At 43.0% G+C, this 22,598-nt stretch overlaps 1 protein-coding gene and 1 long non-coding RNA gene across 4 annotated transcripts in view; one reads left to right on the top strand and one right to left on the bottom strand.

Moving 5' to 3' along the window:
• LOC144791850 (putative cation-transporting ATPase 13A4) overlaps window positions 1-22,598 on the bottom strand; it is a 395,602-nt gene that overhangs the window by 57,290 nt on the left and 315,714 nt on the right. For all 3 annotated transcript variants that reach the window (XR_013602482.1, XM_078666633.1, XM_078666634.1), the window contains one exon: window positions 11,887-11,966. Coding sequence is in view for 2 of the 3 variants with exons in the window: in XM_078666633.1 (XP_078522759.1) it covers window positions 11,887-11,966 (80 nt within the window). In the remaining variant the exon portion in view is untranslated. The remainder of the gene's footprint in view (window positions 1-11,886; window positions 11,967-22,598) is intronic.
• LOC144791851 (uncharacterized) overlaps window positions 5,079-22,598 on the top strand; it is a 98,511-nt gene continuing 80,991 nt past the window's right edge. Inside the window, exon 1 of the long non-coding RNA XR_013602483.1 lies at window positions 5,079-5,217. This is a non-coding gene — a long non-coding RNA (uncharacterized LOC144791851). The remainder of the gene's footprint in view (window positions 5,218-22,598) is intronic.

Below are 22,598 nucleotides of genomic sequence, written 5' to 3'. Positions count from 1 at the left end.
GTGGTGCCCCTGAGTGATGCAGTGGTAGTGCTGTGGTGATGCAATAGATAGAGTGAGTGCGATAGATAGATAGAGTGAGTGCGATAGATTGATAGAGGGATGGCGATAGATAGATAGATAGATAGATAGATAGATAGATAGAGTGAGGGTGATCAATAGATAGATAGAGTGATGGCGATAGATAGAGTGAGTTCGATAGATAGAGTGAGGGCGATAGATAGACAGATAGAGTGAGGGCGAAAGATAGATAGAGTGAGGGCGATAGATAGAGTGAGGGCGATAGATAGATAGAGGGTGATAGATAGATAGAGTGAGGGCGATAGATAGATAGAGTGAGGGCGATAGATAGCTAGACAGAGTGAGGGCGATCGATAGATAGATAGAGTGATGGCGATAGAGTGAGTACGATAGATAGACAGATAGAGTGAGGGTGATAGATATATAGGCAGACAGAGTGAGGGCGAGAGATAGATAGAGTGAGGGCGATAGATAGATAGAGTGAGGGCGATAGATAGATAGAGTGAGGGCAATAGATAGATAGATAGATAGATAGATAGATAGATAGATAGATAGATAGATAGATAGATAGATAGATAGATAGATAGATGGATAGATGGATAGATAGAGTGAGTGTGAGCATTTGATGTGCATGTAGAGTGCTAATACCTCCTTGTTCTTAATTTTGCATCCAATTCCGAAGAGGAGAAAGAAGGCTGACTCAAAGTCCTTGTGTATATGTGAGCATGTAGATGTATTTTTATTTATGAATTTTTTTTTTTACATGACGCTGGTGAAACAGCTTTGCAGTCACCAGACCTGAAAGGGGCCTTAATTGAAACCGAGCTTACACTTGACCTAGCTCTTGTTTACTAGCTAAGGTATTATAAATAACTGTTGCGGAAAAGTATCTGGGATTTTCCGTCTTGCTTTAGGTGTACTAGTTTACTTGACATCCAGAGAAACATCACTAATAGCAGCTGGTGCAGTTTTACCCATTGCGTTCCATAAGCCACACATCGATAAACACACGTGGATTGTGTTAGGCTGATCCTGCCAGGAGCGCCTCAGGCTTTGCGGCATCAGCTTCAAACTATGGCAAGTGGCAGGTCCAAATCTCTGGAGAGGCGCTGCTGCTCAATGACAGACACTAGCCCCATCCCATGAAGCTCCTTCATCTGTCTGGTGCCTGTTGTGTATTATTAAAAATGGCGCCCGCTGGTTTTTGGCAGTAAATAGTTAGAACAAGATAGGGAATTGCTTGTGATTCATTCTGCAGACTCCCAGTCTCCTGTTTTCGGAAGGAACGTTCATACAACATATTAATCAAGGATTGGCACAGCAAGAGTGTCATGGACTCTTGTGCAAGCAAGCTGAATTGTCCCTCCTGATTTTAGTTTGCGTAGTAAAAAAGAGCCATTATAGTGATGGAGGGAGCCCATGACGTTCCTTGGCTCTGGTGCTGAGTGCATTGCGGCTCTGGTTATAGCACAGCCCCTGTAGTTTAGCTTGCAGAATTTTTCTCCCTCTCTAAGCGCCCTTGTGTCTCCCCAGTCAGAGTCAACAGCGGAACCTGTAAGAGCATTTAGACCGTTTTCATATGATGAAAAGAAAATGTCAGCATCCTCCAGGCTACCCAGTTTCGTGGAGTACTTGTCCACATAATTTGTTTTCTTTCTCTTGAACGGTTTAAGAACCATGTGCCTTTTATAGTGACCTGTAGAGGGCCCGGTCAGTGGGCACATGTGCTGACAACAAGGCACCCAATACACACCATGAGAGCAGTTTTGCCAAGCTGTAGCTCCAAATAAAATGGTTGAAAGTGAGACCCATAGCAGCAGGCAGCTGGGTGACTATGAAGGTGTTGGAAACTAGAGACACATTTTGAGTTTCTTAACCAAGGGTGCATGCACCAGCTGTCAGCACGCGACTCTAAGTAGTGTCTGCTGAGACTGAAAAATGGCTGACCAGCTGGCAGCTGGATCTCCAATTAGGGCAGCATCGGAAAAGGTGGTGGTTGAGACCTGTGGCAGCGCGCACCGCCTCTATAGGCATGCGACCAGATGGTACTGTACTCTGAGGAGCAGTGGTAACTCACAGACCTGCTGACAGCGGGGGTAACAGGGTACCAGTACTAGAATCTGCAGAGACCGTGTTTGAGGCTGCTACCTATGGGTGCACCCCCTGCCACCCCCAGTAACGGGCACACCTGCTGCCAGCAAGGCCACCAGGTAGAACCTACCTGTGGAAACTGTGTCTGAGAGTGAGACATGTGACAGGGAGCCGCGAAGGTAGTGCCGTAGTCTGCGGAGACAGAGGATGTGGCCAGCTGCAGTGTGCCTGCCATCTGCACGCGCGCCCCGCGGCCTCTGCCCGCCTTGGCCTTAGCACGCCTTGTATTTTGGAAACAGGTAAAAGTATCCCGCTAGGAATCTTATTGGAGGACGGCTGTTAGGATTTCCTGACGTGGGGCAGCAGCTCGCCGTGCTGGAGGACTCCTCTGGCCCTCAGACTGCAGGCGTCAGACTGGAAGGGGCAGCGCGCAGTGCTGGGGTACTCTGCCACCTTCCGCAGCTCCCCCTGAGGACGGTGAGCGGGAGTAAATGACCGGATGGAACCGCTGCTGGTCTGTGAGGCAGTACCGAGGGCTCCAGGGCGTCACACGGCTCTCTCAAGGCACCTCAGCCCTTGCCTGCAGCTGCACACCCTAACACGGATGTGCTATGCACCATTTTCCTAACGAGCAGCGTGCAATTACGTTTCTAGAAAGACAGTTTGCACTGCAAATGTACTTCAGTCATAAAGTGCACTTGCCCCTACTTTCCCAGTGAAGAGACAAGCCCCTTTGCCAGTGCACCCCCGCTCTGAAGCAGCGTCTTTTGCTGTAGTTGTTATAGGCGACCAGATTGCTAAACCAGTGCCCGCAATCCACGCGTAACTCTTTCGATTCCAGTACTGAGGACCCAAAATAGTCTGTTCTGCCAGAGCACCGCATTTCTAATAGGCACCTTTTCTTGTTAGTCGGTTATCTATATACCTGTGTCGCATGCAGCGATCAGCGTCGAGGGGCCGTCATGTACTAACTACATCAGAAAATATACCGCAGCAGTTTAGGCTTTAGGTTTAGGCATTGCCATAATATGTACCCATTAGTGCAGTTCAGATGACTGATGGGAGAGAAGAGCCTATTGAAAAAAGCCGTAGTGTGTGTCTTACTACTCTCTTGTCACAGCGTGACCCGGCTCCTAAAGTGCAGCGATGCGTTAATAGGGATGGGGTGTGGGGGGCGCCAACAGCTGACCCCCGCCTACATCTGAAGCAACAGAAAGGGTGCGCTTAACGCCTCAAGAATTAGCGCCCCAGTGAGGGACGGGAACCGTGCTAAGGATGCATCCGCGCGCGAGGCTGGAGCCGTCTGCTGCGGCGCGAGAGACTGAAGCCAGGCCCTTTGTTCACGCCCTGCTTCCCTGGTGAGATGACTGTGAAGCATTAACAAAACGTGACGTGTGAAAGGTCTGTCATAATCGGGTGTGAAAGGGAATTTACACTACTTGCGGGGTGGGGGGCTGTCACAATGAATGATCATTCAAGCCACTGGGACAGGTTTTAGCGACACCCCATAGTTGTAAAGGGCTGCAAAAGAGCCATGGAACGGGAACTGCGGTCTCAGGGCACTATAGCGCTGTGTTTATTGAAAACAGGTCACAATATATAACAAGCTGCGAGCGTGCGCAGCCCGAAAACGGAAGTTCGGGAGCGTCACGCCTGTCGTGGGGCGGGACTTCCGTTTTCCGCGAAGCCCGCGCCCACGAAGTTGATGACCCGCAATGGCTGCAGAAGACAGGACGGAGTGGCGGCGATGCGGTGAGTAAGGCTTAATTGTAAGGGGGACGTGTGGGGGGGGAAGAGGGGGCGGCGGAAGAGGGGGCGGCGGGGGCGGCAGGGGGGGTGGAGGGCGCCGGCGTGTGTATGCGTGCAGAGGGGTGGGGGCTGGCTGTGTCTGTGTTGCTTGCGAGGGGCTGGGAGTTCGTCTGCGCAAGCGCGGCTCAGACGCGCGCTCACGCGGTAAAAACTGCAAAGGGAAAGCGCGTGTCAGATTGGTGTCCCCAAAACTACATACGGGCAGCATTAGGTCTGAAGCAGACACCTCAATGCTCACGCATTGAGGGTAGGTCTGCTCGACCTAAAAAGGAGGGCAAGAAAAATAAGCAGTATTTAAACTGGTTATAAAAAAAATACATTAAATAAAAAGCGCACGAGAACCAACTTTGCTACTGAGGAAGAAGTGACTATTTTCTGGGCGGATGTGAACAATCTACAAAGGTTTTGTGCACTCACTCATAGTGAAAGGAGCCATTGCCCCATGCTGTATGATGTGGAGGGTGTTGTATCATGTAATATGCATGTAATTGTAATATGAAATGTTTGCATTCCTTATAGAATGTCTGCAGTTCCTTGGCAGCATCACTCTCATGATGCGTGTGGTTCTGGGACACTTTGGAGAGCAGTTGGTGAAGGTAGCTGCTGGCTTCTCATCAAGGGTCATTGTATGTTTCCAAAAAACATACTTATTTCTATCAACGTGGTTCTTGTCATTGTAAAACTGGTGATAAGCATGGGATCTGACTTCACCAACGACCCCGAGTTTTTTTTCCTCTCTGAAAATGTTCCTGCCATTTTTTTACATTTTTTTGCAAAATACGCCCCTTGATTGCATATTTTCGGCTCCAATTATGTGCCGACTCTGGAGAGTATTGTTTGGCTCAAGGTGCGTGCGAGTATCCTTCCAACATTATATTGCTTACTTCAAATCAACTGCCAGCCTCGCGCTGGGTCCCGCGCTAATTGACTGCGCTCGAGCTCTTCTGTTGAGCGTGTTGCTCCAGCGTTACATCATGACGTCAACATCGATCCTGAGACGTGCGCCATCTTTAATCCAGGCGGACGTCAACGTGGGAACTTCAAATATGTGTGCGTACCGCCATCTTGCTTCAGGCAGACATACACATTCAACGGCGTCAGTTGCAAGACAGGCAATAGTGACTGCAACCAGCATCCTCAATTTCCATAATTCTTGTTTGGGCGGACGTGCGCCCATAGCGCTGCATTAGCGTTACTCCCAACCAGACAAATGTGTGCCTGCAACATAGATGATCCCTTCAATTGCACCAATTTCTGCTGTTCAGCATTGTACATCATGGATCAGCTGGGCACAATCAGGTAACTTTATTCACATGAAATTACTGGGGTGCCCTGTGTGTCATTTTATCGTTGACACTCACACCATTCAAATACAATTTCTTCTGCAATTGTGAGGAAGTTTTGTGTTGTGGCTATATATATTGAGGCAGATTTATGTTAACTGGCGCATCCCCAGGGATGCACCAGTTAATGTGCGCCACAGTGCGCCACAGCTCCGCCACCCATGGTGCGCCGCATTTACAATGCGGCGCACCATGGGGCAAAACCGGCACAGATGCGTGACGCATCTGTGCCGTTAAGGTGGCGCATTGCTGGAGTTGCGTGGCAAGCGCGACGCAGCTCCAGCAAGGCTCGGGGTTGCCCCATCTTTGCAATGCTGCGTCAAGACCTACGCCTGCTTCAAGCAGGCGCAGGGTTTTGACGCAGCATTGGCCTGAAAGTGACTGAGTGAAATCTTATAGATTTCACTCAGCCACTTTTGCGAGGCGCACCTGCCCCAGAACGCCCACCCTGCGCCGGAACGCCCACAAGCGGCGCAGGGCTTTACAACGTGACGCATCTGCCTAGATGCATCACGTTGTAAATCGGTCGTAGGGACGCGTCACGTTTACGCCGCCTTGCGTGACGCAACAGCGGCGTAAACGTGGCGCAAGGGCCTCATAAATCTGCCCCATTGCGTTTCACATTATTTTTATGCCGGTGACATGAACACCATCAAAATTATATGTATATTTTTAAAATGTATTTCTTTTTTGTGAACTGGTTTTACACATCATAATAACTTATTCAGTCATCTCTGAACACCATGACAATACAGTTGATCCCTGCAAATCCATTATTTTTGCAGAGTCTTACATGACTTGGGGAGATTCGAAAGAAACTTTTGAATCTTACATTGAATCTATTGGGGGGGATGTGTATGTGGCAAAGAGAACATTTGCCATTTTGAAACAGTGTTTAGGTTTGGTGGGAAGGAACGTACTAAAAACCTTACCTGCTGTTAATGGAAGAGGATGACTTAAATGAAGAAGGTGGTGCGAATGGTGAGGGTGGTGATGGTGATTGTGGTGTTGATGTTTATGAGATTGCTTTGAAAGCTTTAGTTGAGAACTTTGGAAAAAATCAGTGTTGTTGTTGAAAGACATAAACTCTTCTCATGTGCCTAACTACCCAAGGAGTTGATTGAAGAGTATGTAGCTAATTTGAGGAGCTTAGCAGTCTCTTGCAAATTCAAGGACCTGAGGGATGAAATTATCAGGGATCAAATGATCAATAGGATGTTTATTGTCAAGATACAAGAATGGTTGTTAGGCATGAAAGATCCCACGTTCGAAAGAATTATTGACGTAGCTAGAAGAATGGAAATTATATCTAGGTATGTGAAGGCGTAAAGTGATAATTCTCCTAAAAAAGATACCCAAGATGATGCTGTCCACAGTATCAATAATATCAGAAAGGCTGTTAAGAAATATGATGAAATTAAAATGAACAAAGAAAGCAGGATATCGTGAAATACAAATCTAAATCCTGTCTCAAATGTGGTAGTCCTAGGTACACTGTGGTTGCCAATCATTGTCCTGCAGCAAAAAGTAGATGTTACAAGTGCAAGAAAATGGGGCACTTTGCCAGAGTATGCAAAGGCAGTGGCTATTCTGGTTACAAAAAAACATTAAATATGGTAAGAGAGGATGACATTTCTTGTGAAAGTGAAGAGGAGATGTTGGAATTATTGATGATTGATTCAGTTAAAGTTTGTAATTGTAGTAATTGTGATGGTGCCCAAGTGTGTGATTCTGAGGGGAACAAGGATAGTTGTCGCCCCCCGAATGCATCATCAAGGTCAAGGGGAAGTAGGTACAGGTCTGGGCAGACTATTGTGCTCCATTCATCATCATTGATAAGTTCACATGGAAAAGTTTGGGTTTTGGTTTGGAGGGATTATGTGGCACTGATGTCACTCCTGAAGGTATTGTGGGAAAAACTGCCTGTTTGTGGTTATTTTATGACCAAAATGATTTTTCAAGATAGGAAAACTGTAGCCAAATTTTATATTGTGGAAAAGGGAAAATCTTTATTTGAATGGAAAGAACAGGGAGCATTGAACATTATTTTAAATCCCAATCATTCAGAGCAAGTTTTAACAGTGTCATCTTCTGTCACCAATAGTTGGGTCAACAAATTCCCCAATTTATTTAAGAGTTCTCTAGGTTGTTTAAAAATGTTTAGACATCGTATTGTCTTAAAGGAAAATGCTGGACCTAAAGTCCACAAAGTGAGAAATGAAGAATTACAGATGTTGTGTTCAGAGGGGGTGAGTGACCCCATTGAGGTGTCTGATTGGTTAAGTCTTATTGTTTTGGCCAAGAAACCCAATGGCAAGATTAGGATGTGCATTGATCTGAGGGATTTGCATGATAACATCTGGATTGATTGCCATCCCCTTCCTCGAATCAATGAAATGTTGATCAGTGTGAAAGTTGGTGCGCGTTTTACTACTCTGGATTTATCCAGTGCTTACCACCAAATTTTGTTATATAAGAGTCCAGACCTCTTCTTTTATCACCCCAGAAGGAGCATTTCAGTTTGACTTTGATGGCTCCTGTTATCATACCCTGAAGGTGGGGAAAGTTTTGTGACCGTGGATGCAAGTGCTTATGGTATGGGATTGTATTGTCGAGGTGGATGGGTCAATACATATGAAAGATATGGAACGCGTTACTTTGTCACTGAGGAAGAGGAGTTAACCTGCATATGCGGTATTGAACAATTTACGCGAAAGAATGCTCTACTTGAGGACAGATCATCCTCCATTAGTGAATATTCTATTAGAGGATGATATTCAACTTGGCAATTTCCAAGTTTTGTACATTGCAGTCGGTAATAATGCTAAGGTAGATTTTGTTATCAAGGTTGCCTGTAAGTGGGGATGGGCAGCAAGAAGAATTGGAAAAAGAAATAGAAGAATACATAAATGCTAAGGTAATATTATGGATTGTACTTTTGTTAGGTTTTATTCTGTACACAGTGATTGAGAGCATCCTGGATCTTTTATAGCCACTGCTTATCTTAAGTTTACCAGTGAAATGTTACTTTGGAAAACATCTGGAGTGGACCACATTGCATAACTGCTGAGCTGACACATTTTGACAATGTGTTGTCAAATGTTTATAGATTCAAAGCGGATTTCATAATTTGCCATTAACGGATTTTATGAGATGCTAATTTGTGTCATGCTTTTCTGTCAGTTCTGGCACCATACACCACACAGGCACCCATACACACAGAGATTCACACAATACAGGCACCCATACACACAGCATATAACCATGCTTACACACACATGCAGAGCAACATAACTAGAGGCATCCATAAACACACACAGCTGAACAAGAGAGAGGCACAAATGTACAAAGGCCACTATGCACACAGAAGACTAATAATTCCCAGGCTCTAATGCACACCTTTACATATTCATCTACACACAGACAAAATGTGAAACATTCAGACAGCCATTACCACATCCAGTATAATCCTATTCTCACTCACAGTTGTGGAGCTATGTGCTTCCATGCCACACACAAACCAACACACATAAATCACCACCAGATATAGATATGTTTTTACAAGCTCACACACCCTTAGCTACTAAACACTAAGTAGGGGTACACACAGAACAGCATGTTTAGAGGAACCCACTTATATACAAGCAACACATATTGAATAGCAAATAAAAACAACTGTGAACACATGAAGACAATCACACATTCAATCAGATGCACATGCATGTATAGGTGACTATATGAGTGTATGTGAGGCCCATCAATGGATATTTGAGTGTGAGTGAGTACATGGATGGCAAAATGAGTGTCTGTACTTGGGTCAACAAATAGATGCTTAGATGGATGGTGGGCAAGGACAATGGAAGAACAGGCATGTGAGTGTGAGATGGATGGACAAAATAGGATGTGAATGCATGTGACCCATCCATCATTCTATCCATGCAATCCTCATTAACAAGCCCACTTATCCCTTCATGCACTCACTTATTGACCATTCAGCCATTTACTTATTCACCCATTCCTCCAGGAATCTATCAAGGCACTTACTCGCCCATTCATTAATCCACCATCCCTGCACCCACCCACTTGTCCATTCATTCACTTATAAATTCTGGCACACAAATCCATACATTCATTTAACTAAGAAGTGTGTTACTAACCCATCCAAGCTTTCATGGACTACTTGATCATACAATTGCCTACTTCTGAATGTTGCAACTCAGCCACATACTCCTAATCCAATCACTGAAGAAGCATTCTATTCATACTTTGATACAGATCAGTTTAACATACCTGCCAACTTACTCTATTTAAGGATAGCATTAGCCAGACGCGGTATTTTAGCCGACTAGCATATGAATTGTGGCATTTGTAGTTTTGCTTTACCTGTTATTAACTTTAGCAGCAAGGGTGATAGTTTAAAATTAGACCTGAATACATAGGCTCATTTTAGCATGAAGCCTAATAACAGCTAGGTGTTATTCATTCTCTTGTTATAACTGCCTTATATGGTTGGCTGGCAGAATGGTGATGGTTAATATGGCAACAGTTTACCACTTTGTCAGTAGTTTATAGTCAATGTGCAATCTGGAAATCAGCTCCTGCATCGTTCCCGTCTCTGGACACTGTGACACGTCTACCGCTGATTCTAAAGAAATCTGTTATTTATTTCCTTCAAGGCTTTCAAACTTTCTTCTCATCCCTTTCCAGAACTGTTTTTCCTAAAATTATCAGTAAGGGCAGCTGTGAGCAGCTATCCACAGCACTCCACTGTTTGTCAAAGCTAGGTCTGCACTAAAAAGATATCCCAATTAATCAATGTATTAATGACTCCATGGGGTAGGATTATGATCACAGTTTAAGTATATTTCATCCAAACATACATGTGACCTGAGAGATGGTACAGTATATCCGCCACAGAGGAGACACCCTCTACAGACCATGCAGTTGGCAGCCTCTCCACCTGTGTCTCTCTTGTGACAGATCTGTAGCACAGACAGCCTCTCCACATGTGTGTAACCTGTGAAAGATCTGTAGCACAGGCAGACTCTCCACCTGTGTGTAACCTTTGATAGATCTGTAGTACAGACAGCCTCTCCACCTGTGTATAACCTGTGACGGATCTGCAGCACAGACAGCCTCTCCACCTGTGTGTAACCTGTGACAGATCTGTAGCACAGACAGCCTCTCCACCTGTTTGTAACCTGTGACAGATCTGCAGCACAGTCCGTCTCTCTACATGTGTCTATCCAGTGCCCTCGAGAAGACTCGAAATGATAGACTTCCAGGTTACACATATAGAGAGGATGGATGCCTCTGGTGTACTGCAGAGCTGCCACAACCATTCCACTGAGGACTGTTTGTAGTATTATAAAGATCATAAGACACCATAGAGCCATCACAGGTGAAGAGGGGACAGTCCTGTTACATTATCATTGCTATGCTACAGATCAGCATCAGGACAGACACAGATGAACAGAGGGCCTGTGATACAGTTCAGTTACAGGAGAGACATGTGGAGAGATGGACTGTGCCACAGATCTCTCACAGGACAGACACAGGTAGAGAGGCTACCTGTGCTACGGATCAGCCTCAGGGCAGAGACAGGTGGTGAGGATGCCTGTGCTACTGCTTTGTCACATGATAGACACAGGTGAAGAGGCTGCCTATGCTACAGATCTGTCTCAGGGTAGACAGAGGTGAAGAGGCTGCCTGCACTACAGATCTGTCTCAGGGCAGACACAGGTGAAGAGCCTGCTGTGCTACAGATCTGTCTCAGGGTAGACATAGGTGAAGAGCCTGCTGTGCTACAGATCTGTCTCAGTTTAGACACAGGTGAAGAGGCTGCCTGTGCTACAGATCTGTCTCAGGGTAGACACAGGTGAAGAGGCTGCCTGTGCAACAGATCTTTCACAGGGTAGACACAGGTGAAGAGGCTGCCTGCACTACAGATCTGTCACAGGGTAAACACGGGTGAAGAGGCTGCCTGCACTACAGATCTGTCTCAGGGTAGACACAGGTGAAGGGCCTGCAGTGCTACAGATCTGTCACAGGACAGACACAGGTGGAGAGGTTGTTTATGCTCTCTGGGCAGACACGAGTGAGAGGCCTTTAGTGAAGACCTGTAAAGTGGTAGCCTACAGAGAGCTATTGATAAACCTATAAAGATCACAGGTCCTCTGAGACTTACACAGGTGAATGATTACAGGTCGGCCCTTCTCAGTCTGCTAAAGAATCTTCAGTTAATTAGAAAGAGACTGACGTGGAGTAATGTCTTTGGATAGAACCACCAAAAATGTTCACTCTGTGGAATAGGCCCTGCTGCTGCTCCCTAGAAGAGTGGCAAAACTGGTCACATGTGACATGTGTGGCACATGAGTGCACACTGGATTCTCTAAAGTACAGCTTCTGACTGTGTCTGGGAGTCACCCTGTGCCAGCTGCACACATTCATGTTGCCGGTGCCCAGCAATTAAAAACATTAGTAGGCGTGTGACAATCTTGTGCACTTATAGGTAAAACTGAACTCACAGCAGTCATTTTACGGTGTCCATCTGTCTGTACTACCAGTGTGTGTCAAGATGTACTACTCAGCATCATGATTCATGCATTTTAAATAGGTTACTTACTCTAATTTAATCAGTTCATCAACCAAGCTTGCTTTCTGTCTAGGAGACATCCTGGCAAAGATTACTGCGTTCATCAGAAACTGAAAGAAAAGAGAAACAGGAGAACAAGTTACTCTTTGCAATACAACAGGATCTCAGTGTTTCAATTTATATTAATATTTATCACTGATAATGGATCATCAGTATTTGCTCATAACACCTATAATAAAAATCTAACTCCCCAATTATACTGAGTGTATCAAACTCAGAAGGGTGAAAAGCTGAGTAGATGTGATAGGATCCAAAGTTTTAACCTTCAGCTTACACACAGGGAGCACCTGTTAATGGCTTGTGACACTCACTGATTGTGTCCTGCTCTGGGAGTGGCTGAGGAGACTCTTGGCTTGTACACACAAGATTGTACCCAGCACTGGCATTGGCCAAGGAGACTCGTGCCTTGTACACCCAAGATTGGGCCCTGTACTGGGATTCACTGAAGTGACTCTTGCCTTGTTGTGTCTTGGGGAATATACACGACATTGTAACCTGCACTGGGATTGGCTATGGAGACTCTTGCCTTGTGGTGTCTTCTGGAACTCACAGAATTGTGCTCTGCACGGGATTGGCCAAAGAGACTCTTGCCTTGTGGTGTCTTCAGGAAATGCATAAAAGATTGTGTTGTGCACTGGGATTGGCCAAGAGAACTCTTGCTTTGTTGTGACTTGGGCAATACTCACTGATTGCACTGCAATTGGCAGAGGTGACTCTTGCCTTGTGGAGTCTTGTGGAATGCACATGAGGTTGAACCCTGCACTGGGATTGGTCGAGGAGACTCTTGCCTTGGGGTATCTTAAAGAATGCACATGAGATTCTACCCTGCACTGCAAGTGGCTGAAAAGACTCTTACCTTGTGGTGTGTTGTGGAATGCATGCAAGAGTGTGTCCTGCATTGGGTTTGGCTGTAGAGACTCTTGCCTTGTGGTGTCTTGGGAAATATCCCTGAGATTTTGTCCTGCACTGGGATTGGCTGAGATTTTTGCTTTGCCGTGTCTTGGAGAATGCACGCGCTCCTGGCTCAGAGTCTGCTGGAAGCACATCCATACCTTCTAATGGTGTGAGGCTTCCTGTCCTCCAATGAACTGGAGTCTATTGAATTAAAGATCCTTGCAATGCCCCTTGTAATGAGAACTGATGCTGATGTGTAGAGACTTCTTGGAGGTGGCCTCAGTCTAAATGGACACCTGCCTTTGACTCTGCGACCACAGCAGGGTCCATGGTGCTTTCCTGTACAAAGTGCTGCCTGGCGTTGTGTTCTTGTGTCTACAGCACTCTGTATTCTTACCTCTCCTCAGGCCTCTGTATATACATGGATTGTATGAGGCACTGACAGAGGAGGCTTGTGGTCTCTTGAGATGAGTGCATCATGAGCACTACTTGACCTGTACCTGAGCATCCCTTTTGCCTATGTATTTCAGCTTTGAAGCACCTCACCTGCCAATGATCTTACTCATATATTAATCTACTAATGATATCTCGCTGCCCCTGCCTGTCTATAGCATTTTGTGGGGTTGGGCTATTATGAGGGGTAACTCTTTGCATGCACCCATGGCATGACAGCACCGATTTAGGAAGTTATGTCGAGCTCAGCAGAATGTTGGTTATTCTTAAAGTATTATGGACGTCAATGCCATGATCATGCACATTCATGTCATAAATGTATTGATTCTTGGGAAAATATGGACACCCATGATGTGAGGGTGCCCACGTCCGGCAAACTCCAGCAGAATGGTGAGGATTCTTAGCACATTGTGATCAGCCTTAAAATGGCAGTTCCGGGCCTGACATCCATGACATGAAGGTGTTCACTTGTGGCCTTCAGTGAGGATACAAACATTAAATCAATCAATCAATCAATCAATCAATCAGTAGATTTGCAGAGCACTATTTGTCACCCGTGAGGGTAGCCAGGCACTACAGATTTGTGTATTTATTTACATACACCACCCATTCCTTGGAAATAAACCTGCTCATGGAATGAGAAATAGATCTGGGTGGTAAATTCCGTTCCTCTCACGGAATTTGGATAATTTGGGTAATTTTGCATTCTGTGGAGAACGCGGAATTGCCAAAAATTCTGCGATCCGCGGCTTTGCTGATTTCTTTTGCCTGTTCGTGCTTTTAAAATGCGTGTTTACGAGATATTTCGCCCCGAGCATGCAAACAATGTTCGCGGACAGGAAAAAAGCATCACGAACGGGCAGAACAATAAATTCCGCATGTTCGCGGAACTCTGCGTGCTTGCTGAGATTTTTTACCGTTTCTCTGAGCTTTGCATAGCTCGATTATGCAAATTCCGCCCACCCCTAATGAGAAACAGAGGCCACCTAAATATGGTTGCATTTCGGAACAACGCATGCCTTTACAATGTGGTTTCAACAATGAACATACCAGTACAATGCATGTCTTTACGACTCATGTTACTAACAAAAACATATATAGGGGTACATTATAAGTACCTTTACCATGCATACTATTACCACACATACCATCATAACAACATTTATTTAAAACCTATGTAAACATAAACTACATCAAAAATATTTTAAAATGCACATATTTTCAGGGTCGCTTTTTTGGTTATTATGTAAAATGCGACAGTGCACTAATATTTTTCATAACATGTTTTAAAGTAAAATATTAATGAACCAATCATGTCACAAATCACAATTTATTTAATACCTAAATAAAAGTGTTTCCAATTTTACGGTAGTTCTTTTTTTAATCCTCTTTGTACATCCTGTCCTTAATTAAAATGGCTATTTTATTTGTGAGCAAGGAGAAAAAGCATATTTATTAAACCATCAAAATAAATATACATTCTGTCACATTGTTATTCACTTTTCAAAATACACTCCATTGCATATTTTGATTTTAAATATTGAATGCCACCCAAGAAACGTACAAATTCAGCCATCCACCAATTTGTGCTCAGTGGAACATTGACTTTGCTGGTGACCACAAACCTGAGAGTGAAGAGGAGACCAGAGACAGTTTGCTGTTCAGACACTATCATCTATCCACACAAGTAAGAACAATGCTTTTAATATAAACCTGCCAATTCTTGTAAACATATATTAATGTATTTATTAACCCTGGGCGAAGTACTACGCTACGCTTGTGTAGTTTGCGCAGTTTGCGCTACTTCGCACTACGCGAATTGCACATAGCACAGTGCAAACACGTGTACGGTCATTTTCTGCTTGCTCGTGGTCCTCAACGTCAAGTTGCCGACTGCAAGCGAGCAAAATGACATCCTGAGCAGCAGAAAACGATCGCTTGCACTGTGCAAGATGCCGTTTGCAATGATTGCACAGTGCGATCATCGCAAACAGCATTTATCCTACTGCACTACGCAGTTCGCATAGTGCTACGCGTCGCGCTACTATGCGAACTACGCCCAGGGTTAGTATTATAAAATTCACAGATTATATCCAGATTATTTCCAGACTTAATTTTGGATAGAGTTTGTGGAGTGCTAACAATTTAAATTAGTTTAGTAATCTTTATAACAGAACTTTAATTCAAAAATAAACTTGTCTATATAATTAATATTATTATTGCTTTTTAAAATTACTTTATTAGACAAGTTTGGAGTATATTGCTTACCACAGGGCATATGCAGAACAGTGGCTGGGAGTAAAACTACTCTTTTAACTCCGCCAGGTACCTACTTCAAGGCAGGTGCTGGACAGTGGCCGGGAAGCAAAATTACAATCCTTACTCCACTAGGTACTGACCTCAGGATAGGTGCTGGACATTGTCTGGGGGTCACATCTACTATTCTAACTCCACCGGCTACTTACCTCAGGGCAGGTACTGGACAGTGACTGTGGGCAAAAAATACTATTCTAACTCTGCCAGGTACTTACCTCAGGGCATGTGCTGGACAGTTGCTGGGGTCAAAAATTACTATTTTAACTCCACCGGGTACTCACCAGAGAGTAGGTGCTGTAGATTGACCAGGAGAAAACGTACTACTGTACCTCCGCCAGGTATTTACCTCAGGGCAGGTGATTGAAAGTGGCTGCGTAAAAAAATTATCATTCTCACTTTGCTGGGTACTTACATCAAGGCATATGCTGGACAGTGGCTGTAAGTTACTATTCAAACCCCACTGAGTACTTACCTCAGGGCACATGCAGGACAGTGGGTGGGGTCAAAATTACTATTCTAACTCTTTCAAGTACTTACCTTATGGCAGGTGCTGGAAAGTGGCTGGGATAAAAATACTATTGTAACTCAGCTGGGTACTTACCTCAGGCAGGTACTGGACAGCAGCTAGGGAAGGAAATCATTATAATTACAGAATGAATTACTTATTTTTTTTCTATTAAACAGACTTTACAATTTCTTCAAATAATTTGCAAATCTACATGCTGAAAGTCCAAACCATACCCTGTGCATGAAAAGACAAAAACCTTTCCAAGTAAATAAGGTTTAAAAAAACTAAGCATAACCAAATCTAACAATTTTCTTTCTATGTGCAACTAAGAGTGCCACCAGAATACCTTTTTTTTTTTTAGTGCTATTAAAAAAAATGTCACTGTCAATAAACTGTTTTAAAAAAACAACAATTTTTTTTTCCTTAGCAGGAATTTTGCTCACAGTAAAACCTAGTTACATTTCAAACATTTCTAATCTCAAATGTTATTTTCCTTTTTTTTATAATATACAGACCTTACAACAAAGGTTTTAAACCTACAAGCCATCCACCAAACAGCCCAAAGAGAAATACATTTCTCTGCCATAAACCAGACTACAAATGATTAAAGACCATCTCAGATACATTCATTCAAAAATAATACATATAGAAATAATTAAACAATCTTTTCACATGTAAATAATCTAAAATGCTGTTTTCTGACAAATTTTAGCAGAAATAATCATTTAAAAAATTCAAAACCACCAGTGTCTCAACTAATCATGCAACACGTATTCTCCTTTGCAGGGGCATTTAAAACACACAAATGTAAACACATGTTGTCAATATAACATTAAAAAAATCTTTTCTTTTGTTTTTCTACAGATAATCCAAAGATGGCTTCAAGCAAACAAACAAACTATGTACAGTCCCTTAGAGAGGCAATAGGCTGCTCAAATATGTTAACTATAGTTATTGTAAGGATAGGTTAACTGAGCCCACAGGTCAGTGCAGGTGTGTGCAGTATTTTTCACCCCATTGTAAAGGCAGAGTGGTTACTCTGTTTGACACTGTGGAAAGGATCACATAGCATAACCACTATTCCTCTGCAATGGAGAATGAAGTGTGTTAAAATGTACAACAAATGAAAATGCTTGCATCCACCTCCAATGAGACCTGTGGCTCAGTTTTGAGGGAGGTATCCCATAACATTGCCATACATGCAGCTAGTAGTGTTCCCCCCATACATAACCTTACGAGAATTTTACTGAGGCAAAAACATGCAAGTAATCCCCAAAGCGTAACGACACAAACCTATTCTGAGATTATCAATCCCCCCTGAGCTAACAGTTTCCTACACTAATGAACCTTTCCTTTTGCATGACAATGAAAACTCTTTCAAAATAATATTAATATTTAGCACAAACTTATAGCTTGGAAACCCTTGAATGATGAAATTTGGATGATGGATGGGACTTTTAAATCCTTACCCTATCCATTCACCCAAATTTACACTATTCATGCTAACATAAATAACACAATACTCCCTGACCAACAATCCTGAAAATACACTGTATATTTAACACTGATAAAAACCAAAATATTGTATAAAATTCCTAGGACAAAAAATAATTGAGTATGAATAAATAATGACTTATACTATTTTCAAAATGTAGCCTGACATCCAAATCCAAGGATGTTTTTTTCTGCTATTCAGACAAAATATTGAGTAAGAAATATTGAGATGCAGAAATATTGAATTTTTTTATATTCATTTTCTAATGTAAGTGAAATCGATGATAAAAATATCTGTCATGAATATCGTTTACAAAAATATCTATGTTGTTAATATCAATGTTAATGTTATGTATGTTGTTAAAACCATTTACATTTCTTTTAATTAATATGTTTTAAAAAAAATGTTTATGAATTTTAGTTAATGTTTTAATTGTATATGCTATAAATTGGTTGTATAATAATTGTTCATGTTTTTGAATATAATTTACAAATTTGTAGTTTTTGAAATTAATTTAATTGTTTAGTGTCACAGTGGGTTGTTGGGTTTGTAGGAGTACAGGGTGGGATGTAAATTAATTACAGTTAATTATTAATTTATTTTTAATTATTATTCATTATTTAATTGATAATACATATTGTAAATTGTGTAATTCATTCATTATTTTAGTTAAGTTTTAGGTGCGGGTAGTGGTATTTATAGTAGTACAGAGTGCGAAGTAAATGAATAATAATTAGTTAATAATGTTTGTTAATTGTTTATAAATATTTAATTGGTAACTAATTATGTAAATTGTGTAATTTAGATATATTTAGGTGTGTGTTGATTAGTTTATAGAGTCATTTTGTAGGAAGTTATTTAAGCAATAAAACATTTAAAATTATCTATTTTTGTAATACCAATTGTGTTATTTATTATGAATGTGTTAATCGTGTTATGGTTTTCAATTTCAATTACATTTTACTTTCATGGCTCTTATGATTGTGAAAATTGAGGGCCTCATTACGATGGCTGAGGGACTGCCAGAGACAGACAGGCAGTCCCTTGACCATTGTAACAGGGATCTCTGTCCAACATATTATAATGGCATTTGGATGTGTGGCGGTCGGAAACACCGAATGCCATGGTCCCAACAGGTGGTCTTTATCTGACCTCCTGTCAGACCTCCCTAATTCCCTGACAGATGGCGGTGTCTGACGGGCACCATGGTAGAGATTACAATATTCCTTTCTGCCAGTTGTTCTGTGGCAGTCAACCCGCAGCAAATCATCAGGTGGAAACAGATTTGGGGTCCCCCTATTCCACTGGGCCAGGGACATAGGCCTACACCTACCTACATATCCCTACACCATGTGGTAGGCACTGCATGGTGCCTGCCATGGAGTGCAGGGATATGAGGTGGGTATCTGTTTTGTCTTGCAGTGGGTGCTGCAGAGTGCAGCATCCGTTGCAATACAAAACATGGGCAATGCGACTGCCGCGGTAGAGGTCACATCCTAATTTGTCCTGTGGGACCGCCGCCTTGTAGGCCGGCGTCCCAAATACGAATGGATGGCAGACGGACTTTTGCCCGCCCGCCATCCTAATGACCCCATAGTGCGGTATTTTAATGACATTAGTATTATTTGTTTTAATTGATAATACTAATTTAAAAATATATTCATTATGTCATTTGTTAAATTTTTGTTAAAATGTAGACATCATTTTTCAATGTAAATATTCATATTTTTCTTACTACATAGAGTTGTTAAAATATGTTATTTGTTGGAAGTGATCTAATCGCTCTCTACTGTTGCACCGACTGGAGTGGGAATACTAAATGCTACCTCTCCTGAGTCCAATGCTTTCTGACAAGTTATATAAATTGGAATGGAAATAGTATATTAAATATTTATAAAGTTCAACGTTTTTATTATTGTTGTTTAAATATATTATTATTTACTGAAAAAACTGAACATGACATGAGTGATGTAATATGTGGAGACATAAGCTGTGCGTTATGGGGGTGCCAGTTATAGTTAGCACAGTTGCCTATAACTGCTAAATTTCACACGGTTTGTACGAGTGAAACCTGAGCCTAACTTAAACGTCACTGTAACCTTTGATTTTTTCAGTGAATTCCAAAGGTTTTTTAAATGCTAATTCCTAACTATAGCATCCCTGTAACCTTTGTTTTTTCAGTGAATTTCTATGTTTTTTTATCTAGTACTTACGTTTGAAGTTTGGTCGAGAAAGGGGTGAAGGACTGGACTTTTAACAGTACCAGCGGTGCCAGGGAACAACACCTATAACCTTCATGGGATACCTGTTTCGGCGCACAAACTACAGAGACACGGGACACTTCCTTCGGCGTCAGAGATTCAAGGTTTATTACTGCAGGGAACACAGAAGTCACGACAAGTACAACACGTGCAACTTGGGGAGACTGCTTCAAATTGGTTCTGTGGATCGCTCCTTTTATACAAAATTAACTCATAGGACAACATGGTACACAAAAGTTTACAACCTGGTTCCCATAATTATCCCCCAGAGGGGTCGCTTTGGTCACTTTGGTACACATAAGGTCCGGAACATAAGTGCGGAAACATTTGGCGGTTCCCAACTGTAAAAACCCATCTTCCCAACATTAGTGAATTCCAATCGGCAGTAAAACAGATCGAAATAGGGACAAAGACAGGTGCAGAGGAAGATGGAGACAGTGGGGGATTGAAAAGAGTGTAAAAGGGGAGGTATCGGGAAACACGAGATACAGGCATCAAAGGGACGTGCCTAATGAGATGCACGGCTGAGACAATAAACCGGACGGCAAGATGAGCCTCGAGCGGGGCCATCTGCCTTACAGTATCATCCCCCTCATCGTAAAAGATATTTACAAAGTACATGTGTCTTCCACAAATATCCTGAGAGTCCCAGGGTGACGAAGCGGACAGTGTCCGTTCGCTGGCTACTTGAGGGCAAGAGACAAAATGGATGCCGTATCTAAGATGGAACCCGTGGGTACAGATGAAAAACTCACATATCAAATGAACGGTTTAAGTTAGCACAGCGAAACTGCGCACACTTACTAAACTCGTCATTTGCGGTTCTTAGATACCAGACTCGACCATATTCGTGCGAGTCGAAAACATCACTTAAAATTGTCACGGAACCTCAGACGCTCCTTTTGCCCTCATGTAGGCAAGCACTAGTCGGAATCATATTCGATATTCATCAGACCCTCGAGATGTTGTTGTAGCATAGCTCTGTCCAACCGAGACCCTTTGGTAACAGGTGGCTGTCTCATACACGTTGTAGCACAGAGGCCACATAAGGCAGGACCGCACTGCACGCAAAGGCAACACGTGAACAGGAACACTACAACGACTCCAATGATCGTCAGAATTTTCCAACCCCAAGTCGACATCAGGCCCCAAAACCATCCAAGTAGCGTCCAATCCCCTACATCCACGTGTATGGATTCGGAAATCTTATGCAACTTCGAGATGGCTTGATAGACAGTCGGGGCGTTATCAGGAATGAAAATACAGCAGCTCGAATGGATCACCTTACATACCCCACCTCGATCTGCTAAGATCACATCTAAAACCATACGGTTTTGTAACGTCATAAGTCTATCCGCCTGAAGTTCTGTGGTGATATTACCAAGGGCACTGGCAGTAATATTAGCTGTCGATTCTACCACTCGAGTCAACTGTCTTAGGTTCCTACTATTAACCATAGGTCCCCAAAATGGGAGGAAACCCTTGAAAAAGTCTCCTGCCTCTTGACCGGCAGTATCCTCTTCGCTAATTACGCCTCTCACAACTCTAGTTTTGTGATAATCTGCATCTACAGTAAACGTCGGAGGCAACAAGTTTGCGATAAAACATGAGCCCATGAAGTCAGAGGGCAACCATGCATATGCACGATCATGACAAATAAAGTATGTACCCTTGGCAGCCAAAAACACAGGGGACGAGACCATTGGCAATATATAATTTTCAGTGCAAGCACTCTCTCCAAGTCGGGCTTTCGATCTACGGCCGCGACCTATTAAACAAAAATTACCAATGTGGGGTACGACCCATATCGGAGGCGAGCTTTTAAGCTGTTTTTCACCAGTGAACACACTATATTCGCCTCTACTTAGGACCCTATAGGCTTGTACCTCTTCTTCAGGGATAAGCGAGGGATCATAGATATCGCTATCTAAATCCTCTATTGCTATAGACAAAGATTTTTGGTACGAGGTAGGACCAGAGTAAGGGGAACGTGGTTCTCGAATGGGGTGGAAACCCAGTGCGCTTCGAAACATTGTTTGAAATGCTCGAGCAGACCCTTGGGAGCTATACGGTAACACCAGATATGGAATTCCCTTATCCGTAGTATGTGGCATCAACCCACACACCCAACAATTAGTAGTGTTAACCACTAACTGATGCTGATGAAGGAGTTGAATAAAGGAATTGTTGCGGAATTCTGCACGTCTAGTCTGCTCGTGTTCAGGTAAGATGTGAAAAGAATGAGGAGAGTCAGTGGAGATGAGTTTAAGGTCAGGGGTAGGAGTAGGTATAGTAGAAGGCAAGAAGTAAGACATTGTGTAATACACCCCACCCGCCAATAACGCTGAAACAGTCACAAACAGTACAAATATTTGGAACACAAAACATTTGGTACGACTGAGTTGCTGCAGCTTGAATCTTTGTGCTTGAGCTTTTTCCAAGTCCATCAGCTTCAAAAATGCCATTCCCTATGACCGTCCGCAACGTTTCTTGACGCACTTCGTTCTGTGTAGCAATAGTCAATTCCTAGGAGTTCCCAGGAATCGACGGTCTTTAACCTAGCGTCAAGACCTACTAACCAGGAGGAAGTACACGCGCGGCCCTACGGCCTTTATTTCACAAATATATATATATATATATCAAAAACAAATGTCTCTCAGCTGTGGAAACAAAAAAGTGTAAGGAACGAAGCTCAATGAATATATACAAAATAATTACAATAGTATGAGTGTTCAAACTGATCATGGAAAACGGG

This window comes from Lissotriton helveticus, chromosome 11, assembly GCF_964261635.1.
Source record: "Lissotriton helveticus chromosome 11, aLisHel1.1, whole genome shotgun sequence".
Lineage (NCBI taxonomy): Eukaryota > Metazoa > Chordata > Amphibia > Caudata > Salamandridae > Lissotriton > Lissotriton helveticus.
This window is presented reverse-complemented; position numbering and strand designations above follow the sequence as displayed.